We start from the raw sequence: 24249 nt of genomic DNA, 5'->3' as shown, positions 1-24249 counted from the left end.
GGAAAATTCCAGAATTGGTGGTGATGACTACATAGCACTGGGATATACTCACAACCACTGAGCTGCATACTTTTTTTTTTTTTTTAAGTTATAGGTACACACCATGTCTTTATTTTACTTTTACATGGTGTTCAGGATCAAATCCAGTGCCTCATGCATGCTAGGCTCTACCTCTGAGCCATGACTCCAGCCCTAGCTGCATACTTTTAATTAAGATGCTTATGTCACATGACCTCTAATCTCAAAGAAGCAAAAGAAGTTCCAGTCTGCTCTTCCTATGGAAGAGCGCAGACAAGACACTGGAATCAGCAACAAACAAGCAAAGAACTCAAGATTCCCACAGAGCTGCATCAGCCCTGGCCCTCTGCCCTTGGGCCCTTATGTGGCTACACAGCAGGACCTCAACTCAGTGATTCTCCTCTAGGAAGAGATGGGAGGGGTATGAATTTACATTTAAACTAGGTGTTCAACATTCTGATGGCTATCTGATGTTCAGAACCACTGAAATGCCTTTTAAAAATGTCCCACTATGGGGCTGGGGAAGTGGCTCAAGTGGTAGAGCGCTCCCCTGGCTTGCGTGCGGCCCTCAGCACCAGTCCGCTGAGAACTAAAAAATAAATATTAAAATTCTCTCTCTCTCTCTTTAAAAAAAAAAAAAAGTCCCCCTATCAATAAAAACAAGAGTCTTCATAAAAACAGTGCTGAGAGCTGACAGATGGAACCTAGCCAGGCATTGCAGGTCACCAGGGTTCTGAATTAATTATACACAAATCTGTGAGAACCATAAGAATGAAGGATGACTATTGGCCCAACCATTTGGTTAAAATGGCACTTGATGCCATTGAACTCAAAATAACTTCTAAATTGTTGAATTTCAGAGGTGTAACTAAAATCTATGCCCTAAATAAAGATATTTTAGAAAATACAGAGAATGTGAACATTAGTGCTGGCTTCCAGCTAGCACATAAAGGACCTACTGTCCTTGGCAGCCCTGGGGCTCACCCATCACCACATCCAGAGCCCAGGAGAGGGTAACATCCAGACTCAAAACCCAGCTGTTCCAGCAACAAGGGGTTACGTGCATGACCTCCATTGCCAGGTTTCCTAACCTGAGATAAGCCAAAGCAAACAGATTGTGGGTTGTAAAAATCCCCATTTCCTCTGCAGGCTCAACAACCCTTCTGTACACTAGTGAATATTCAAAATCTCCTTATCTCCCAAGAAATGTTAGCCTACCAGCCCCATCTGCAATTCCTAAAATTTAAAAATTTAAGGTAAGTTTCGTGGTACACACCAATAGTCCTAGCTACTCGGGAGTCTAAAGCAGCAGGATCACAAGTTTGAAGCCAATCTGGGCAATTCAGCATGACCCTGTCCAAAAATAAAACAAAGAGGGCTGGGGACATAGCTCAGTAGTACAGGGCTTGTATAGTATGTGTGAGGCCCTGGGTTCAATCCCCTGTATTGCAAAAAAAGAAAAAAAGTATCAGAAGACCAAGATTTTCTTTACTACCTACCCATGGAGGCGAAACCATACCTGAACTCACCAATGCTGTCCAAATGGTATCTGTAGAGTGCTGGTGTGCTGACCTGGTATGCAATCCCAAACTCACTGCCAGGGTATATGGAACCACAGTTCTGATTTCCCAGACATAATGGATCATGACTTTGGGGGACCAAAATAACACCCATGTCCTTCTACTCTCAGCTGCTTTCCTACTGTCTGCCCTATTCATCATCTTTCCTGAGGGCAGAGTCACCACACTCATGATCAGCAACACTGACCAACCTCAGGTGTGTTCTGAGAATGCATAGGCACGGTGTTCCAGCCCTTCTGGGGTGCACACTGCAAGCATGTGGGCCCAGCACATTACTGCCCTTCTAGGATGTGCCCTGTGAGCATGTAGGCCCAGTGTTCCAGTCCTTCTGTCCAAAAGGTAATTGTCTAGAGACAAAAAAGCACAAGGGACTCGCCTAGAATTGTACTCATACTGGTCAATGTTCCACCAAGTCCCTTAATACTTCGAGCTCCCAGCCTGCTAGCAGGTGAACATCGTATTTAATGATTCAAATATCTGTGTACTCACCACCAGATTCCAGGGCAAAGTCCACCATCCCAGTCTTATCTTGAGAATACAGCTTTAAAGCCTTGTTCACAAGGACACGCACTTGCTGGACAAACACATGTGCAAGGGAAGCCCAAACACGAGTGCAAGAGAAAAAAGTCACATTAGTGATGTGAATGAAGATCAGAGGTGCAATACACTTGGGTGACAGGCAGGGGATGCTCCTTTCCTATACCCGAGGGCCATGTCAGAGGGCAGAAGAGCTAGACCCTCTTTACTAGGGCTCAGATATATCATTCCCAGGATGCCATCAAGGAGAGTGAAACAGGGATTAGATTTTGGAGCTATTAACATGAGAATCTGGGAAATTTGTGTAAGACAGAAAACTCTAATAACTCAGAAAGTATACCACAGCACAGGTGGATGGGATCTTTGGAATGAAAAGTTTCAGCGTATAAAGTGCTTCAGGGAGCAGCTGGATGTGACGCTGCGTACAGCATGCTTTCATAGGCTCTGGTATTGCACCTGCACCTCTGCCTCCTCTCACTGAACCTGGCCCAACCCTGGAAACCATTCTCAGGATGAGGCTTCACAGCCTGCCTGCATGACACCCAGACATCCAGTCTCACAACAAATGCAGGCTGAACCTTGTCTCACCACTGCTCACCTCCTCTGTGATTCCAGAGACGCCAGCGTTGCTCATGGCAGACACGACAGCCTCTGACGTTGGGGCCTGTCCTGTCACTGTAATGTGGTGGGTGATGTTCTTCAGCACCTGCAGCTCCAGGTCTTGCAACAAAACCTGCAGGTCATCCTTGCTCACAAACTGAGAGGAAAATTTCTGCAGCAGCCACTCCAGGGAGCCACCTTGCTGGTCCTCAGAAAATAGGAGCTTGATGGTTTCTCTGACCTGGGTATCCACCTGGTGGCAGTCATTAGTAAATATACAGTGAATTTACTGTTTTAACTAAACCACATCAACACAATATAGATGCTTCAGAAGTATCATATAACTTTCTAAAGTATGTAATATAAAAGTGACACATTTTTTTCCCTTCATATTAAATTTAAGACCCCTTCCAAAAATGCTGAAAAATTTTCTTTTTGGGGGTCCAGGAGATTGAACCCAGGGGTATTGTGCACTGAGCTATACCCAAGCCCTTTCTTCATTTTTATTTTAAAACAGAGTCTTGCTAAATTGCTCAGGTTGGCCTCAAAATTGGCATCCTCCTGCCTCAGACTCCCAAGTCACTGGGATTACAGACATGTGCCACCAAGTCCAGCTAACACTTTAATGAGAACAGGAAACCAGTATTGCTTAAAGATGAACTAAAAAAAGCTGGTGGAGTCCTCATTCAGCCATTGTTTGGGCTCAACAAGCCTCTGCCAGCAGCCCCATAGGTGAGGCACCAACGTGAATGACAGAACTCATCCTCTTCAACAAACTGGGCCTGAATGAAAAAAACAGGTCAAGCCTGGAACAGTGACGCACACTTGTAATCCCAGTGGTTTGGAAGGCTGAGGCAGAAAGAAAACAAGTTCAAAGCCTCAGCAATTTAGCAAGGCCCTAGCAACTTAGGGAGACCCCATCTCCAAATAAAGAATAAAATGGTCTGGGGATGTGGCTCAGTGCTCTGTATCAAAAACAAACAAACAACAACAACAAAATGTCAATATAAAGCCTTGAATGTAATATCATGAATGCTGACTTGTCCATGTATATCATTTCTACACACACCTGTGCATGTGAATTTTTTACTTTCTAAGGAACAGAATATGGCAGCTAGCTGCACAAGACATACCACTCTTCCTTATTATTTTATTTTTTATTTTTTGTACCAGGGATTGAACCCAGAGGCATTTAACCACTGAGACAAGGTCTCACTAAGTTGCTGAGGCTGGATTTGAACTTGCAATCCTCCCGCCTCAGCTGGAATTACACATGTACCAAGGCTGTCTTCATCAACAAAATGTACCCCCTGTACCCAGCGACATACCTTCCTTTACATACCTATAGGCCTGCCTCATCCCTCTGCTTCTCTCTGGCACCCCATGAGTGACTGTACCATGTACTGTACTCCCCTGCCCTTACCCTTTCCAGTGCTACCCTGAGCCCTGCCCACTCCTCTCTCAGACTCTGCTCTGCCTCTCTTTCTGAAGAGTGTGGGTGCCAGTTTCAAACAGTATGCATATTTATAATTGGCTAACAACATAAAATTCACCCCAAAGCTGTACACACGCAAGAATGCTCACGGCATGGCTAGACTAGTGGTGGCCACTGTCCACACGTGGCTGGAGGCAGCCACGTACTTTTATTTGCTCATCAGCCACGAGCCTGCACCCTGCCTACGTGCTCTGTCCTCTCCACTATTTCTTCTACCAGTTCTGAGAGCTTTCTGCAGAGACAACTTAACCACTCTTGTCACAAGTAACCCTGATCATCTGGGACTTCTGAGGACTTCTGTCAGTCTAATGTCTGTTTTCATTCCCAGAAACCATAAGCATCTGGATGTTTTCTGCCCAAGGACAAGACAAGTGGACCTGAAGCCACATCCACAGCACCACCTGTGTGCACAGGCAGCCCAGTGCTGTGGTAAGATAATACACAAATGCACCATACATCAGCATGTGGTTGTGTGCACAGAAGTATGCATGGAAAGTTACTTGCTCCTTCTTATGTTACATCACTAGAATAGGGGAAATTCAAGGAGCTTTGAATTTGTTACTTTGAATGTTTAAAAATGTCAAATAGAGGGCTCAGTGGTAGAGTACATTCCATCCCCAGCACCACAAGAGAAACAAAAGAACTTCAAATATAGTGAAAGAAGTTTTTAAAGGAAGTCAAAATTAAACAACTTGATAAACATAGGTCATAACTTTCTTCTACTTTGTTACAAAGCAAAAGACTGGAACCAGTACAGCTGCCTGTTCTTGGAGTTGGCCTGGCCATTCCTGGAACTACCCTTACCTCCTCACAGCTGGCCTTCTGATGCTGCCAGTCTGACAGCTGTGTTCTCAGCAGGCCCAGTTCTAGCTCCAGGCGCTGAATTCGGGGCAGGAGGGGCTGCTCCTCAGCTCCACTGTAAACCAGCAACCAGGGAGGAGAAGCAGGTCAGGAACCCAGACACACTCAGGAGGAACCTGCCCGACCATGGCCCAGACAGTGCGGTCAACAAATAAGCAGCACTTATCAGAATCACACAGGATTTCTTTTCTGCTCAATTCATGTATGCATCACACCTACCAGAATGCTATTAGCAATGGTTATATGCTCATGAGGAAAAAATTCTTTCTGAAAACTAGTATTCAAAAACTAATTCCTTAAAATTATAAATAAAACTTCAGAAATGAAACAAAATTTATCAACCGTTATTATAAATTGAATCTACATTTTCAAGCTAATGGAATGAACAACTGCACTAAAAACAAATGGCTTGAGAAATTGACAATTTTACTTTAGGGAGGTAATGTAATTACAACATAAATATTTAACGTCATATTTGCTGAGATACTAACAATTCCTATCTTACAACCATACTCCTTTCAGAAAAACAATGAAATCTGCATCCTGGCATATCAAAACTATTTCCCATTGAAACCAAAGCTGTAGGGATAAAGTGTGCCTAGCACTTGCATCCCCCACACAGGGCCCAGCACTGTAGGAGCACAGAGGAGCAGACGTGGGGGATGCATGTGAGCTGCCCTCTCATCAGCTAAAGCCCTCCAAATGGTTTCAGGACAACAGGATTGCAAAGGCTGTCACATGCAGACCCAGGAGGGCAGAGAGCTGGCTGGGGGCATGTATGGGAAGATGCAACTCTGGGAACATCAAAGAAAGGAACATTCACTCTAAGGGCCTCAGGCAAACTGAAACCTGCAGGAGAAAGCAAGCTGGTAGTGGGAATAAGCACCAGACCCCCAAGAACAGCGGGGGGCCAGGGCTATGGAGATAACTGGGAATGGTTCAGAGCCACCAAGTTTAAGTGTAAAAGCTGCAGCTGTGAAAAGGCTTGGACCACATGAGCAGATCCCAGTGTGTGAAGTGTTGTCCAGCAGGCAGGTGTCCCACCCACCTGAGGATTGTGAGCAGCAGGGACAGTGGCTACTCACTGAGACACTAATGGTGCCAGTGGAGGCTTTGTCATGCATCCCTCTCACAGGAGCTCCAACCCAGGTCCCTTGGTCTACTCCCTAAGGGTGGCCCTTTGAGAGGCCCATGCTATGTCCAAGATCCTCAGGGCCCTCTGCCCTCCCATGGCCCCAAAGGGACACCCAGAAAGACACACAAGCCAGTGACTTCAGGTGACACGCAAGTGGGTACATCAGGAACACTACTGTCAATGACTGCTGTCATCTAGCAACCAGAAAGAAAAACACAAGGGTCAAGCTATAGAATCGTTTGCAATCATCCTACCTAATTGTTCTCTGCTTGATGTGTTCTAATTCCTTCTGGATGGCCTGAAAAGTATGAGAAACAATCTGTTTCAACACATGTCATAAACAAACTTCATAAAATGATTATATGATGAACTTAAACTATGTCTATTTGGAATTTCCCCAACCCCAGCCTTAATTCAAAGCCCAGATCTACCTGATGGAGAGGAATATTTATTTTATTTTTCAATGTAAATTTTAAAAGACATTGAACTCAGAGAGGTGTGAAATCACCTGAAAATAGCCTGGTAAACCTTCCAAACATAAAGCTCCTTTAACTGGCACCCAGGTCGAGAGAAGAAAGCTTCCAAAGTGGAAGGCTAAGGAAAGGGTGGTCACACCTGAGGATGCAACTTCACATGGGCTGTACAGAGGCATCCAGATTTCAGCACATGCCAGGAAGACAGCAGCCTGCATTCCAGGTTGATCAGAGATGGTGTTCAGGCTACCCCAAGGGACACATGCTTGCAGCACCCTGGGAAGGTGAGTCCCCTATCCTGCTGAACTTGCCTGGCTCTCTCAGTGACAGGAGCTGGCCCCAAGACCTCCACAGGGCTGTACTCCAATGACCCCAAGATAAAATAAGTTTCAATTTAGTTGAGTTTACACATGAGTATCTGCAACGCCAGGCTCCAGGCTTCGTGCTAAGCCCTAGCGATGCCAAGAACCTGACTCAGTGCCCAAAATCTCCACGTCTCAGATTGGTGCAAAAATCCCTGGCCTTCCCTACATCACACAGTGACATATATCCCACCCAAAATTAATTGTGCCCTGCTCCAGACAAGCAGATCTTGCAAAAGCTGCATGGTACCAGGAAGAGCAAGGATGGCTAGATGTGCCCCCAGAACCAACTGCCTCCTCTTACTTGCAGGCTGGCTCCATTCCCAAGAGTCACCAGGAACCAGGAATCCTGGTCAAGCACTCCAGCAATAAAGTAGACCGCCACAGAAAAAGGACAGGTCAGAAACAAATGTTCACATTTTATAAAAGACCATGGCAAATACCCTCCAGGAAGCACATTCATGGCTGGGGGACTTTTGAAAACATTAGTGGTAGTTGATTTTTTTTTAGTAAGAAAGCCTGTTAGAAGTCACAATTATAAGGTCAAGAATAAATACCTCAGATGTTTCTCTCAGTTTTCCCAGAATATCTTCTAAGTTTGAGAGACGCGCTTCATGATCATGGTTGAAAGTCACGATGTTGGTCTGAGAAAGAAAAATGAATGAACAATTTTAAAGTTAAGCAATAAACAAAAGCTAGCCAGTTAGGCCAAGTCACTTCAGCCAGATTTTAAGGCTCTGGGGTTGCTGCATGGCTTGACACCTGGGAAAGGCATCACCTGATGGCATCCTCTATCTGACTCAAGATATCCAGCCCAAGCCCAACAGCATAGATGCTCTTCTGGTGACATGAGAGTGTTAATGAAGACCAGAAGACACTCGATGCAGAAAACAAATCAACAGTCCTCATTCAACAAAGCTAACTAGGCACCACCATGTTTAATGATTCAAAGAAAGGAACTCTAGACAGAGATCTGTGATACACTTGTTTTCCCTTGAGCATCTCACTTTCAAATAAAACTTGTAATATATTCACACTTACTAGGAACAACCCATTAGAGTGTTCCCCACAGAACCCACCAGGCGACTAAAGGAACCCAAGAAGGTGAACAGGCAGGTGGCTTTTCAGGCTCAGTGAGTCATTTAATAAATCAGAGCACCAAAAAGCAAAGAACAAAGTTTTCTGAATATTAGCTAACTGCTAAAAATAGTGGTTGGTTTCCACCAGCATCTCTGGAAACTTTTAGGAAGGTAAAATATTTGAGACCATCAGGGACACTCCCTGAGAAGGTATAGACACAGCATTGAGCCACAGGAAAAAGGGCAGTGACAACAGAGAGCAGCAATAACAGAAGCATCATGAATTCAGAATGACCAAGGCCTCGGACACAAGACAAAAATGGAGGAAGGAAAACAACCAAAGTGACTGAAATCTAAGAAGAAATGGAACAAACCAGAGCAAAGGGATGAAGGCCAGCTAAAGAGATGACTCCAGGTGCAGATACACATGAAGCCTGGCCCCAGCTTGGTTCTCAGAATCTCCTGAGATGCTGTCCATAGATCTATGAGCCAGGATGAACCATCCTGTGGCTGAGCTGTACAGGGCAGCAGCCACCTGCAATGTATGGCCATTGAGCACAGTAGCCAGTGCACCTGAGAAACTACACTTGTAAAATTTTATTTAAGATTAACTTAAATTATTGAAAAAACTGACAAAACAAAAAGTTGCTTCTTGGACTGGGACTGTGGCTCAATGGCAGAGCACTTGCTTAGCATATGTGAGGCACTGGGTTGGATTCTCAGCACCACATAAAATAATAAAATAAAATAAAATAAAGGCATTGTCCATCTACAATTAAAAATATTTTTTAAAAAGTTGGTTCTTTGAAAAAAATTGATAAACCCTCAGCCATGCTAACGAAGAGAAAAATAGAGAATTCAAATTACTAACATCTGTGATGAAAAAGGAAATATCACAACAGACACTGCAGAAATACAGAAAATAATTAGAAATTATTTTGAAAATTTGTACTTCCAATAAAATAGAAAATGTCAAAGGCATTGATAAATTTCTACAGTCATATGATTTGCACAAACTGAATCAGGATGATATACACAAGATCAATTTCAAGTAATGAAATAGAAGACACCATCAGAAGCCTACCACCAAGAAAAGCCCAGGACCGGATGGATACACAACTGAGTTCTATAAGACCTTCAAAGAAGAATTAATACTAATATTCCTCAAACTATTTCATGAAATAGAAAAAGAGGGAACACTTCCAAACTCATTCTATAGGCCAATATCACCCTGATTCCCAAACCAGTCAAAGACACACCAAAGAAAGTAACTTTCAGACCAATATCTCTAATGAACATAGATGCAAAATTCTCAATAAAATTCTGGCAAATTGAATATAAAAACATATCAAAAAATTTACACAGCCACATGCAGCTAGTGGCATGCCTATCAGATAAACCAAACATGAGTAAATGTGTGCAGAGGTCCACGGGAAAGCTTGCAGGGCACCAATTATCAGATAATTAGAAAACTGTACACACATAAGCTGGCTGCATGAAGATTGCTATCACAATTGCACCCATGGACAGGGACAACATGAATAGAATGGGCTAATTCTGTATGGAAATTCAGTATGAAAACAGCCCAAAATCCATATAATTTATTTTCTGAAACACCAGATAAATTGATTTTCTTCTTCTTCTTTTTTTCCCAAACTGGGGATTGAACCCAGGGGCATTTAAACATTGAGTTACCTGGCCAGCCCTTTTTATTTTGAGAAAGGGTCTTGCTAGTTGCTTAGGGCCTCACTGAGTTGCTGAGGCTGGCCCTGAACTTGTGATCCTCCTACCTCCACCTCTCAGGTTGCTGGGATTAAAGGCATGCACCACAGTGACTGGGTGCCTTGGGTTTTCTTTTTCTTTTTTTTTTTTTAATTTTAATATTTATTTTCTTTTAGTTTTCGGCAGACACAACATCTTTGTTTGTATGTGGTGCTGAGGATCGAACCCGGGCCGCACACATGCCAGGCGAGTGTGCTACCACTTGAGCCACATCCCCAGCCCTGCCTTGGGTTTTCTGAACAACTGTTTCTTCACAGGAAAGGGCTACCGTGTAACCAAAGGTCACCAGACCACTTTGAGCCATTCTGAGGGTCTAGTGCCTCGGGCTGCCCCACCAACACTCTCTCTGGAAGTCATTGCCAAGCCACTGCATGCCTTCAGGGACTGCACTCAGCCACCTGTACCAAGAGGATCCCACTGCTGGCTCTTCACCAGCACCTGTTTCTAAGCTGAGCTAGTCTCAACCCTTTCTATACTTTTACCACATCTGCAAAGCAGCAGCAAAATTCAGATTTGTGGTTTTCTTTCTCCCTTCTGTCTACAAGGCTTGAAAATGGCCAACAAGAACAGAACAATACTATGCCAACTGGATCTTACTGAAATCTTTTCAAATTTATGGTTGAGAAACTAAAAATAAGTAAATAGGGAGGCACCAAGTGTGACACCCAGGTATTCTTTGAGTTGATACAAAACCTCCAGGAAAGATATTCTGGGACTACTCAAAGCAGGTGGGAACACTCTGGGGGCCTCAGGGCCCCTTGGAGTCAGCACATCAATAATTCAAACACCTCATGCCAAGCCAAAGTTGAGGAATTTAAGGAAATAGACTGACAAATGTTTTTGTGAAAGTGGCAATCCATTCTCATCTGCCACAGGCCTATGGTTCCACACGGAATAGCAGCAACTCTTAACTATCAACCTCATAGTCTTGAGAAGTTTTCATTCAGCTCACCAAACTAAACTTTTAAACTAGTGGTGACAGGGAAATAAATGCAAATCAAATCAGTGCTAGCAGAATAAGTAAAAGTGTGAACAAGATTTCTTTGTTTGTAAAAGCTGATAAGGGCGGTGGTAATTCCTAGGACAGGAAGCCAAGTTTCTCCCAGGAACTTCTGATTCTTACCTCAGTGCTTGGCAGCCCAGCAAGGCCCATCTCTCGTAGGTGCAGTCTGACTGTGTCCTTAACCCAGGATGACAGCCCTTCCCTGCCGTCGTCCATCTGGTTCACCCGCACCTGCAGCTTCTGGAGCAAGACTGTCAGCTCTTTGAGTTTCTGGTCATGGTTGTGGCACTGTGCAGTCAGAGAGGCCACCTGATGCCCCATGTCACTCTCTTGATGCCACTGGGAAGCCCTGTCATCAGCCTAAGACAAAACCAGGTATTCTCAGTCAACACTGATAGCCATTCTAGCAAGATGCCAACAACAGGGCATCCACACAGGAGGGAAACATGCCAAGCCTTGATTGCTGGCAACTACCCTCACATGATGACTACAAGTAGTCATCATTTCATTCTTCATACGGTTCTGCAGAAATAGATATTCTGCATAGAAATAGATATTCTGATAGAAAACAGTAGATATTCTTTAAAACTAATTGATTATGAGATTATTTAAATACACATTATCTGAGCTACTTCAGAACATTTTAGGAACTATACAATTTGCTTATTTGACATTTAACAATACTTTCTATACTGGCCCCCAACTAAGCCACTCTGTTCACAGGCCGTTATGCAACTTACACTGAACAGCACATACTTGCGATGTCAGCAAGAATATCCACACTGTTACCTGCAGAGGCTGGTTCAGGTAAGAAGCCCCAGGTCTGAACATGTCCTTAGGGTCATTGGTCCTGTGTGCTGAATGCACATTTGTCCAGTTTAATATAGGCAGGAGTGAAAGGAAGTCACCCTGGCCCCACAGGGAGATGCCTGCACCTTGAAAGAGAGAAAACAGTTATGCACACATATGCACATGGCTTCCCATGCACTGAAATGAGTGATTCCCACACCAAGTCACCTGTGTGCCCATGAGGATCATCTAAGGTAGTGAAGCAAATTTTACTTACCTAATAAAAGTAATAGTGGAATGAGTAGAATTAAAAACTTGCAAATATTTCGAAGGCACCTGGGAATAGAAATAAAAACATTTAACCTGGGAAAAGAAAAAGGCAGGGTTCACTATTCTATTTCTGTCTCTCGATAATTTTATACAACCTACCCACCAACAACATTAGAAACGCATGATAGTTTTATCTCCAAGGCTTGGATATACCTACAGGAGACTATTCCTACAATACACTCAGATCATCTGCAGTGGAGGTCCCAGGCTAGAGTCCAAGTGCCCACATCGATAAGCCTAGTCACTGCAAGCTGAGGTGAGCAGGTGTGCTGGTTCAGGCTCCAGACTGACTAGACCTCTAGCTGGGTGCCACTCACACTGTTCCTCTCCATCACAATAATATCCACCCTTCCATCTCACAAGTGGGTTGGAAAAATCAAGTATGAACATGAAAACACTGTAAAATACAAAAATGAGCTGGGAATCTAGCTCAGAGGCTGAGCATTTGCCTAGCATGTGAAAGGCAATCCCCAGGACAAATACACATATAATTTGTAATTATTCATAAATAAATTTAAGAAATAAACATACCAAATAACAAAACAATGTAAATATAAGCTAAATCACTATAAAAATAACAACTCAAACTACAGCCTGCAACTGGCACAGAACTACTTCCTTTTTTTGGTACTGCGGAGTGAATCCAGGGGCACTTAACTACTGAGCCACATCCTCAGCCCTTTTTGGTATTTTGTTTAGAGATAGGGTCTCACTGAGTTGCTTAGGGCCTTGCTAGGTTGCTGAGGCTGGCTTTGAACTCGCAATCCTCCTGCTTCAGCCTCCTGAGCCACCGGCATTACAAGTGTGTGCCATCATGCCTGGACAGAATTGGTTCTTAGAACACAATGCTGGTGTGGTATCAGTTTCCTTACCTTGTAAGAAGAAACACATTCAGCCAGGAAATCAAAGTAACAAACTGGTACCATCCAATCCCTAGCCACCAAAGCATTCCGGAGGCTGCCTTCCCTGAGAGAGAGAAAAGGTTAAACATTCTGAGGAAATGTGTATAAGGAGCTAAGCTCCCAGGTGGGCTGTGAAGACAGAATGAGAAGCAGAGGAAACTTGCTCATAGGTTTCCTGGGAGTGTGTTAAGATGAGTCAGTGAGGGAGGGAGTGCACAGAACGATGCTGGGGCCACAATAGGAGAGCAAGGTTCAATGTTGACAAGTACACAGATGAGAGTCCCAAGGAGGCATCACGTCCATGCACCTTGTGTACATGAAAGCTGAGCAGCAGACTTACACACAACCCAACATGTCAGAGCAAAAAGAATGCCCATGCAACCCCAAGTATAAGATGTTAACATCTCTAAGTAAGAAGAATGGAATATGTTACATTGAGGATCAAAGCATGGGAACCTACAATGAAATTTTTATTTGGTTAGGTGAACTACTTATTGCAGGTTCTTAGCTGCCAAAAACTTTGGCGAGAATGCTAACATGGAAATCCAAAATAACCACCTGGAGCAACAACAGCCAACCAAAGGACCGACCGCACTGTCTCGGACACAAGCCATCCAGCAGCTCCAACCCTTCGCAGCATCTGCACCAGGAAGTGACCTGCGATAGATGAGACAGGAGCAGGAGGCACCTGAGATAGGCAGCAGAGTGCCTGCCTACACGTTGACAGCTCAACAAGAAATACACTGCAATATATGCTCTCGTTGAAGTAAGTCAGAGATCTCTCCTCAAGGGTAAATCAACCTTGCAAGTCTAAGCAAGATATTCAATGAAATTAACTAATGAAATCCCTGCTATTTTTAAATAATTTGTCATTTACTCCTGACTGCAGATACTGAAAAGGTAAGATGTATACATCCCCTTTTTAAGACCCAGGACAGAACTAGAAGCTGTCCTATAAATGCTGGCAGTTGGTGAAAGCAGAATTTTGTGTTGGAAAGATAATGCAATCTTGGAGAGATATTGAAATTCCAGACACCAGCAGTCACATGTGCTGGTTGAGCAAATGATTACTCAAAGACCACAATGAAAATTATCTAAGAGGCAAATATTTTCTAGTAAAAAAAAAGTATTTTGGAATGATGGACTGGGCCCAGTAAATTTAGCCATGAACAACACATGCTACGTAAGGCAGAAAACTCATAAAATCAATTTTGTTCCATTTATTCAAGAGTAATTGTTGGAGGTCTTACCCTCATAATAACTTAATATCTGCATGTTGACTCCTGAAACTACTAAGCCATTTCAGTGTGCTGATACACAAAGAAATATAGCTTCACTGTTTCATGTTTATTAACTGCTATGAGACGATTATAATTTTTTAATTATTATTATTATTATTTTTTGGTACCAGAGATTGAACCCAGAGGTCTTAACCACTAAGCCATATCCCCAGCCCTTTTGATATTTTATTTTGACTCTAAATTCCTTACGGGTGAAGTTGTGAGGTTGGCTTTGACCTTGCAATCCTCCTGCCTCAGCTTCCCAAGCTTCTGGGATTATAGGTGTGTGTCACCACTCTAGGTTGTGTACACTTCCTGGACACAGTGAGATGGCCATGCAGTGAGGGGCAGCCAGCAGCTACAAGCACAGACTCCAACACAAGAGGCAGCAGGCCTTTTCTCAACTTGTGTTCTCACTTTTAATAAACTGCTTTCCATTCATCTAAGTCATCCTAAATAAACTTACAAAGAAGCTTTTCAACAGAGTCTCCATTTTTTTAAAAAAACACAGTTGATGTTACTTTTGCCACTTTTTAAAATGCTTTAGAACTTTTGAATTGCAAACAAATTAAACAAAAACAGTAGCCCTGTCACGGCATGAGACAAACAACACAAACAAGGTGCGAAACACAACCTGCATGGGTGAAGAGGCGCCCCACGGCCCCTGCCACCCTGCGTGGCCTGGACAGCTGCAAGTGGGTGGCTGTGTGGGTCTCAAGGTGCTTCTTTCCCTTACAGTCGTCGCCTGTGGGTGTGGGGACAAGCAGTGGAGTGACAGATTAATATGCAAACCCTGTCAATTACAATAGCTGGAAAAGCCAGGAGACTTGATTTCCCAAAAAAATGATAGCAAATGCAGCCTGTGGTGATTTAGCAATAACTGGGGTTTAGCAATAACTTTAACAGCATGTCCTAGTTTTGAAGCTACCAAGCTCCTGCAGGCTGCTCATTCTCCATGGTTAATGGCTCCATATTACAATGGGGGAGGAGGCACTTCCAAGACCAACTGCTTGTGTGGGAGGGGAGTCGTACTCACACTGGGACTCCCCATGCACACTGGTGTGGCCATCCTCTCTGGAAAGCTCTCTGACAGCCATCCTCCCGAGGTAACTGCGATGAGCTGCAACACATGTGCAAGAGGCTTAGGAAGCTCACTGCACGAGCTCAAATGCTTCCTATGCCCCACAAAGCCAGAGCAACAGAGAGGCTTCCCAGGGATTCAGAGTCACAATGTGGATGAACACAGGCGACAAGGCTTTGGATATGACAAGAGACTGTAAGCCTCCAGCTTAATAATAAGCATGGACAATACCAAACAAAGACTGGCTTGCCTAAAAATTTCTTGAAACATGATTCTAAATGACATTCAAAGAAACTGGTTTTGCTTTCAAAAGGTAATCATCAAAATCAAAGGCTGAGTATATTAACTCTTTATTTAAAGAAAAGGAACTTTTAAAATATTTAAATAGTGGCCACCTTTCAGGAAGGTGAGCTACACATAGCACATTAACACTCCCACAAGCTCCCATGATAAAAGATCACTAAAAGCAGCTGTGAGGGGGCAGTGCAGAGACCCGTGACAGAGCCAGAAAGAGCTTGCAGAGGAGCAGCGTCTTCTCCACCTTGAAAGCGAATTTGGTGGAGAAGGGAGGAATAAATATTTAAATACCTCTTGATTCATGGCTTTTTGACTTACAGCTTTCTGATTCATAATCTTTTGATTCATAACTTTTCAATTTGTAATTTTCTGATGCATAATTGAGCTTCATTAAAACCACTTGAAAAAGTTGAACTAAGAATGATGAAAAAGATGACGAAGTGTATTTGGCCAGCCACAAAATACTATCCACGTAGAGAGAAGCACCGCCTATTAAAAAACCGTGAATACACGTTATTTCTTCCCACAAAGCCAGTATTTTCTCCCCTGACTGGCCAAAGAGCTAAATCACTAATTTCAGGAAAAACATAAACAAAACACTTTTTAAATGGACACCAGAGAGGACCACCTATGAGGAGTATCCTGATCAGAGACAGAGCTGAAAAAAGGAGTCGTTGGTTGGTCCAGTCTCTTCCATAAGGTATCCACTGTGGGACCATCCCATTCAGCACTGTCTACACACACAACACGACATTTACATGTTGCCACACAACTGCCTCTGCCATGACCTCTGCCCTACCAGTCTCTAGAGTGATTTTAAAACAAAATTTAAAATAGGGTTTTATAATTTTCAAAAGAATTATATTTGTGAGCTAGAATCTTGTGAGAAAACATAAACCTGGGTCAACTAGGCCCAGGCCAATATTGTTTTACATAGACGTACAAACTTAAAAAAAAGTGGGCAGGGCTGAGGATATGGCTCAAGCAGTAGCGTGCTCGCCTGGCATGCGTGCGGCCCGGGTTCTTTTTCACTAACAGAAATTGAGTCCAGGGTGCTCTATCACCAAGCGCTGCTCAGCCTTTTATTTTTCATGTTGAGACAGGGTCTTGCCAAGGCTGGCCTTGACGTAGTAAATCTCTTGCCTCAGCTAGAGTTGCTGGAATTATAGGCATACCCCACTGGCAAAAATGACAAAAATTTAATTAGAGGTAATGCATGTCACTCTTATTGATAATCAAAAACATTAAACTTCATTTTTCTTCCATCAATTGTCAAGATTCAAACAGGACAAAAATATGAAAATTGGCATAAGTACAGTGGGTGCAGCTCACTGCAGGGTACATGCTCAGCATGTGCAAGGCCTGGCTTCTAACCCCAGCACCAAAAGCAAAAGAAGTGCAGTGGGACCCTTATTCCATAGTAGGAACCTGGGCTGGCCTTCAATGAAAGTAAATAGAAAAATGTCTATTTAGTGTCCCTGGGGGGTTGAACTTAGCGGCATTCTGCCACTATGTTACATCCTCCTTTTTATTTTTTATTTTCAGACAGGGTCTTGTCAAGGCTGGCTTCAAACCTGTGCTCCTCCTGGCTCAGCCTCCTGAGTCACAGGGATTACAGGCGTGTGGCACCACACCTCACTTGAAAAACTGTATTTAAATTAAAATTGCACATAATCAATAACATATTCTTGCTACTTCCAGCTTGTCTACAGGAGAGGCTTACACACAAATACACATGTACAAACAAACACACTGAAGAAACAATGTTTTTAATGGTATAGAAAAGTAAACCTGGGGCTGGGGTTGTGGCTCAGCGGTAGATCGCTTGCCTTGTATGTGCAAGACCCTGAGTTTGATCCTCAGCACCACATATAAATAAAAAAAAGCTTAAAAAAATGCTCAGGCACTGAATAAATTTAGATACAACCACAAACATTGTGATAAGTACCCCCCAAAAATGAAGCTAATCTCAACACATGTAAGATGAAAATGGTTATGAAATGACATACATACTATGACAGCATTTAAGTGAAGACACAGAGTATCTCTCTTCATAGTACATAAAAGCAGAACTGAGGTGTTGGCTGCACAACTAAATTCCATTTGATTGTACCTTTAGGATGGTTAATGGTTAATTTTATGTTATATGAATGTTAAGTCATTTTAAAAAAGCAAAAGAATCCGCTTAGAAAAGGAGACAACCTAAGTTAGCTCACGTGCTTGATACCCCAGGCACTCCTAGAGACACTGGAGGCTCAGGGCCAAGCTCCTTCACCTACAGCAGGCTTCCTAAGCTGACCGCACCTGTCGGCCCACCTGTTGTGATTACCTGTGCAGAGTGCGGGCCCAGCACAAGCACTCAAGTAATGTGTGCTGACGTATTTGAGCCTACGTGGTCCTCAAATTATTATTAGGAAATTCACATATCATTTTGATTCTGCCATCTACTCCTTGCCCTTTCATGCTTTCTTATTTTGTTCTATTAATGCTGACAGTGTCCACAATGCCACAGCAGAATAAAACCTGAAAAATAACTTAAAAGACACTAGAAATAAATGAGGACTATATTCTTCGTCCTACTACCATTCTTCATTATGTCTAGTCACTGGAAAGTACAAACTGAGCATTGGGGTGGTGCACAGGCAGACATGCCCACCTCTGGGCCATCCTGCTTCTCCAGGCTGCCAGGCTGGGGCTCCACAGACAGGCACAAGAATTCAGAAGGAGACAGCTCCCACCAATCAGGGCTTGTCTCTTCCTGTCATAGGTGTGACCTCAGGACAGGGTCATGAAAGGTATAGAGTCCCCAAGCTTCCTGCGACACCACAGTTACACCTGTAACCTGGAAAGGGGGTCTATGGCTGTCTCCCTGCGAGCCCAGAAAGTCCCATTGTCGCAACACCACAACCGCAACCACTGTCATGACCACCAGACCAGTGACCATAGAAAGCACCTCCTCTGTCAACAGTGGCACAGACACTCTGGCAGCAGAGGCGAAAGTGCTATTACTCAAGCACATCTGAACATCTGTACACTTCCTAAAAAAGAAGGAACACATCTGGAAGTGGCTTGTTAGAGTTCACTGAAGTAGGAATTTTCCTTTGCTTACCTAAAGTCCCAACTTACAGAATTTTAAATCCTTCTAGGTATAAATACAAACCACATGAAGTGCAGGCTAAAAGAGGATAAGTACGACAAAGATAACTTTGGGTGTATTTCTTTACATTTACAGAGGATAATTTCAAGTCAAGTCTACAACAGAAATAGTGCAGATACCGAGATTTCATGAAGTCAATTTTAGAACAAGGAAACTTGTGGTCACTGAATCTTTTTCTAACTTTAAGAGTGAGACTTACGTTTTGGGTTCCTATCCCTAGAATAAACTCTTGACGAGGGTCCTTGGGAGGCGGGATGTGCTGTGAGAGCTTCTGTGCGCTGGGAGAGCATGCTGCAGTCCCTGCAGATGTACCCGTTGTGGGTGGTTGCGTCTGTTGCCAGGTCGCCATTTCCCTGAGTGGCAGCTTTAGTTCCACCTAAAGTTTTCAAAAAGTAGATAGAACCTGTTTATCACAATTGAGAAATTACTAACTACAACTTCTATTCTGAAAAGTATACAGAGAGAAGATCTAAAATAATTACCTTTAAGATCACCATCATCATCAAGACCTGAAAAAAACACATATTTTCATTGTTGAATAGAACAAAACCCATAGGGGTGGGGGTGGGGGTGTTAAACTTAAGTAAAGCCTAAGATGGGTGCTAAGCCAGCATCATGGCCCAGGTCAAGATTCATCTCCTACAGTGACAGAGATTTCTCTGGATGCAAGCAGGTGGAGGCTTGCCTCAAGGCCCACACATACCAACACATACTCTGACCCAAAGAGGGGGCAGGAAGTGCAGAACAGACTGGTAAGGTCACTCTCAGTGACCCATCCAGGAAGCACAGCCTCCTAACCACCAACACTGTATCTCTCTTGCCTGGCCTCAGTAGCTGAGCAAAGGAGTGAACATCAACCCCATGCTCTCTACATCAGCACACAGAACTCCTGGAACTGATCTGGTCCTCCACTGCCTGGAAAGGGTCAAGCAGAACATAAGCTGCACTTGACAAGCAGCTCCTCATTCCTCACCAAAAGGGCCACCCCCTGCTCAGCCCCAGAGGCACTGTAGCCCCCCATGGGGTGAGCATCGTCAGAGCAGCCAGCTCCTTCTCAGTGCCATTTTCTCCACACCAGAACTCCTATGACTCAGAAAATAACCCGGCTGTTTTGTTGCTTAGAGCTTTCTAGAAATATGCTGGTCACGATTTTTATACTGCCTTTGCTTAAACATCCTACAAAAGCATGCATTTAGAAAAAGTTATTGGATTACTCTGACTGATCACATAATCTTCCACATCATAATAAGCAATTACATCCTCACTAAGCATCTGGCAACAGATGGGACAGTGCCCAGTGCATTCCTACTTGAGTCTGGAGCAAGTCTGACCTCACCAATGCTCCCCTGGAGCACAGCAAACTAACCACCTGGCCATACTTTGCCTTCTTCCCCAAACAATCACAGCCCATAATGCCTCGCAGTGACTCACCCCAGAAGTGGTCCACTTTGGTCTGTTCACGAATCAGAGACTCGTCCAGCACGGGTGGCCGCGGGGCTGTAGTGCTCCGCAGATTTCGAGAGCTGCCCTGGCTGGTGCCTGAGGATGTAGCCTTCCCTGACAGGTGGTTGATACTAAATGCTGGCTTGCTTGCACTTCTGCGCTGCTTGGCTGTTCTAAACAGAAAGGAATAAAAAACAAGTTTATAGACCTTTTCTAATAAACACAAAATGATTAGTTTACCAACATAATATCTGTGGCCAAGAATAAAGACAGCATTTAAGGTTAAACCATTTTCTTATGCCTTTCCTGCTACATGAAATATCTATTCATCTAAAAAAAGATTTGTAAGCAGAGCCCAAGAAATGCCTCTAAAGTCATAAACACAAAATAATTCAGATGGTTTTAGACCTAGTGATCCAAAGTAATTTAAACATAAAATAACCTAAAAATAAAAATGACCTAAAAATCTATGATTTATAAATTCAAACCCTTTCCTTTTCTAAAAAAGCAACTGTACACACATAAATATCCCCTCCTGTTTTTTTGTCATTAGTAAAGATTGAACTGAGTTAAGTACAGCAAAAATAAGTTGTAACCTAAGATAATTTCTGCATTCATATTAACCACAAATGACAAAAAGAGTAAGCCCTTAAAAAAAAATAGCGTACAAACCCTTGGGGCATTGAGTTAGCAGTGGGGACATACAGGCCAATGGAACAAGATTCTTCCCTCCTGAGCCTTAGTGGTGGACAAAAACCAGCACTGACAGCAGTGTCCAAGAATTACGGCCTGAGCACAGTGAAGCCACAGCTTCGTCTCCTGTCACAGAAACTCTAATGGCTTCTGAAGGCTGTAGTGCAGCTGGAAGAGCCTGGCACTGAGGGTTACACTGTAGTCAACTGGCTCTCAGCTGCTGCCAAGCACCTGCTGACTGGGCTCTACAGAGGCCTCCAACTCCTCAAGAGAACAGCCTCAGACAAGCCATGGGGAGCACTAACAGGTCCCTGGGCAGCATGGTGAGGCGCCAGTAGTCCCATCACCCTCCTGTGATCAACATAAAGGTTCACTGTCTCTAAGTGGCACAGATTCTGCAAACTTTGCTCCTTCTTGGAACAGGAGCTGTGATGGGACAGAAAGTTCAGAGGCAAATGCACTTGACAATCAAACACAGGAAAGTACCAAACTGTACTTCTCACCATCAACTCACACGTCTTAATAAACACATCTTAACAACAGAAACCAGCTGTGGAGCCCATGATGCTCTGCAAGCCTCCTTCCCTTCAACATTTGGCGTGCAGATGAAGTGCAGCTCATTCAAAGGACAAAGTGGCCTTCCCTGGAGGACATGGAGCACATTTGTGCCACAGGGGGTGAGCTGCCTCTCCAGAGCTCTACCACACCAGCTTTATTCTGCAAAATATCCATCCCAGACACCCTCACATATTCCAGAATTAGTTTCAGTCTTTATTCATAGCAAAGATATGACTTCGTAGGATGCACTTGAGCTTGTATATGTGACACACACATACTGTTAAATTCAAGAGGGACTGCATGATTTCACAGACCAAAAGAACTTATAAGCTTGGTTTTACTTAACTGGTGTTGGAAGTCATATGAAGACAAGACAAGCAGTGCTCACCTGGCAGCTCCACTCTGGAGGGAGGCAGCCCTGCTGGTGCAGGAGTGCAGGTCCACAGCCTGGCCATCCCCACTGCTGTAGGTTGTGGTGACTAGGCGCAAACTACGACGGGACATCCTTGGAGAATCAAATACAGGGTCCAATTTGTGCTCAATCTCAAAATCCAGAGCATCAGAAGAGTAACTTGAACTGGAAGGAACAAAATGTGCCAGAGATAAATAAGTTTATAGCCCCAGGGCTGAAACAAACTGAACAAATAATACATGATCTATCATGTATTTTATCATATAACAACTTTATTGGAGAGTAAAAGGCAGGTGGCACAAAACCAGCAAACAGGGGCCTGATACGTATATCCTCACCACTCCTCCTTCAGGTGCAGATGTCTACATTTCATGGCCAGAAGCTCCCTGAGGACGAGCTATCCATAAGAATCCCCATCTGTGGGGAATTATGTTGACAGTATGGAAATCAGTGGACACATGCTAGTAGACACCAGGCCTGACAGAGCAATAATAGGAGTGACCATGGCATGAAATTCAACCCAGTAGGCCAGGATGTCACTGAATGAGTCAACATGAGAAGAAAAGGGAAGGCCTGCCCCAGAGCCATCCACAGTACACTGGGTTTAACACTAAAGCTAGAGATGAAAGCAAAACCGTGAGTCCACGACAAAGTAACTTCCAGTACCTGCCATGCGGCCATTAGGCCAATGCAGTTAAGAGATACGTGTGCTGTGTGGCTAGCAAGTTTCCCAAGTCAAAACACTGACCGAGTAATCTGTGTCCCTGGGGAAGACAGGTGTTACACATGCCAAGGTGCCCAATAGTGGAGACCACCCCTGCACAATCAAAAGAGGAGCTACAATTGTCTAAGGAGGAAGCTGCACACACAGAGCCCTGGCAGGGGAGACCCCTATATTCTGAATTGTGGCTCAAAAGTTCCCCACCAGGCAGGCACCCCATCCCCATGTCCACTCTGTAGAGCTTTGTAGCACCTAGCTATCTGTTGGCTACCTGTTCTCCACCACTCTTCGATGTCACCATCTCCTCCCTTCCATCTGGAAGACCCGCTTCTTCCTTCCCAGAAATGCCAGACACTGGAAGAATGCTATCTCACCCCCACCAGATCCACACAACAGCCAGTTTCAGGGTGCTTCCAAATCTTTGTGGTAGTTAGTTTTGTGTGCTGTCTTGACTGGCAATGAGGTACCCAAATATTTGGTCATAAAATTTCTGTGTGACTAGGAGGGGGCTTCTGGATGAGATTAACATCTGAATCAGAACACCCAGAAAGCAACAGGACCTCACAACATGGTGGGTTCATCCAACCAGGTGAAGGCCTGAGCAGAACACAAGGCAGACACTCCCAAAGCAGAAGGGAGTCCCCTCAGCCCTAAGCCTTCAACCTGGAACATGAGTTTTTCTGGGGCTGCTAGTCTGTTTGCCTTCAAACTGCAGCTGCACCTTTGGCTCTCCATCATAGTTGCTGACTTACCTGCATGTCTCAGGATTGCCAGTTCCTTGTCCTCAGTCTGTCTCCACACACCCGCACGCACACGTTACCCTGGTTTGGTTCCTCTATGGAACCTGACTCACATACTCTTCCTTCCTTCTGCAATGGAAGGAGAATCCTACAACCAAGCCTGTGTGCTCTGAACCAAGTTTTCCACTCTAAAAGAACCTTCCCTCCTTCTGTCATTTATTGCCCTCTCTCCTGAATCTCCAACTCTCCTTACCTGAATCTCCAACTCTCCTTACCATCAGTATCTACAGACTCTCAGCCAATCCTGTGGATAAAACAATTTCCACTCAGTGCCACACCCCTCCCCTTCACCAATTGGGCTGGCCACACCTGGCCAGCCCCTGCTTACCTTTCCTCCATTTTTCACTCCACCTGGCCACAAGTTTACCCGAAGGTCTAACTGAAGAAAGGCTGTAAATTTTACTGAAATTAAGGGTAGCTTTCCCAATGTAGAGACCCTACACATAGCACTTTCTAAAATTGTCTTTAGAATAGGTCCTAAGAGCTAAAAATAAATTACCAAGAATAACTTTCTATGCTCCACTACAGGAATAGAGAACAGTTTAACTTGAGCTGGCACACGACAGGCCTCATGTGAACACACTGAGACCTGGAATTGTGAACAAAAGCTCGATTGTCAAATGTGAGCTTTAACCAACACTGTTAAGAAGTATTTTTCTTAAAACACTTGCTAATTTTCTTAAGGTTTCCTTCAAATTTTCACCCTTTTTCATATATTCTTAACAAGCTACTGAATAATGATAAAAGCACTTTCCCCATGAGCCTGATGCATCTTGCCAGGTGCCCAGATTTCCTTCCTGCTAGTCAGATCCTCACCAAACTAGCCAGGGCGGATGGGCAACTTTGAAGACTCAACTGTCA

At 43.9% G+C, this 24249-nt stretch overlaps 1 protein-coding gene across 15 annotated transcripts in view; it reads right to left on the bottom strand.

Annotated features, from left to right (window-relative positions):
• Sun1 (Sad1 and UNC84 domain containing 1) overlaps positions 1-24249 on the bottom strand; it is a 43554-nt gene that overhangs the window by 5296 nt on the left and 14009 nt on the right. For 3 of the 15 annotated variants that reach the window (XM_005339828.5, XM_078023549.1, XM_078023550.1), the window contains exons 3-19: positions 21844-22032; positions 20193-20377; positions 19244-19270; positions 18961-19137; positions 15896-16093; positions 15263-15346; positions 14861-14971; positions 13505-13603; positions 12917-13010; positions 11992-12050; positions 11715-11860; positions 11046-11285; positions 7619-7705; positions 6481-6524; positions 5035-5146; positions 2734-2988; positions 2088-2172 (exon numbers count right to left, since the gene is read on the bottom strand). In XM_005339828.5, the coding sequence (XP_005339885.2) occupies positions 2088-2172; positions 2734-2988; positions 5035-5146; positions 6481-6524; positions 7619-7705; positions 11046-11285; positions 11715-11860; positions 11992-12050; positions 12917-13010; positions 13505-13603; positions 14861-14971; positions 15263-15346; positions 15896-16093; positions 18961-19137; positions 19244-19270; positions 20193-20377; positions 21844-22032 (2192 nt within the window). Of the gene's footprint in view, positions 1-2087; positions 2173-2733; positions 2989-5034; positions 5147-6480; positions 6525-7618; positions 7706-11045; positions 11286-11714; positions 11861-11991; positions 12051-12916; positions 13011-13504; positions 13604-14860; positions 14972-15262; positions 15347-15895; positions 16094-18960; positions 19138-19243; positions 19271-20192; positions 20378-21843; positions 22033-23581; positions 23633-24249 lie in introns of those variants that run through there. The other 12 variants (XM_021719817.2, XM_013364971.4, XM_021719816.3 and 9 more) reach the window with 12 other exon arrangements.

The sequence above is a fragment of the Ictidomys tridecemlineatus genome, chromosome 10 (genome assembly GCF_052094955.1).
Source record: "Ictidomys tridecemlineatus isolate mIctTri1 chromosome 10, mIctTri1.hap1, whole genome shotgun sequence".
Classification (NCBI taxonomy): Eukaryota; Metazoa; Chordata; class Mammalia; order Rodentia; family Sciuridae; genus Ictidomys; species Ictidomys tridecemlineatus.
Note: the sequence above shows the minus strand (reverse complement) of the source record. Positions and strands in the feature narration are given on the sequence as shown.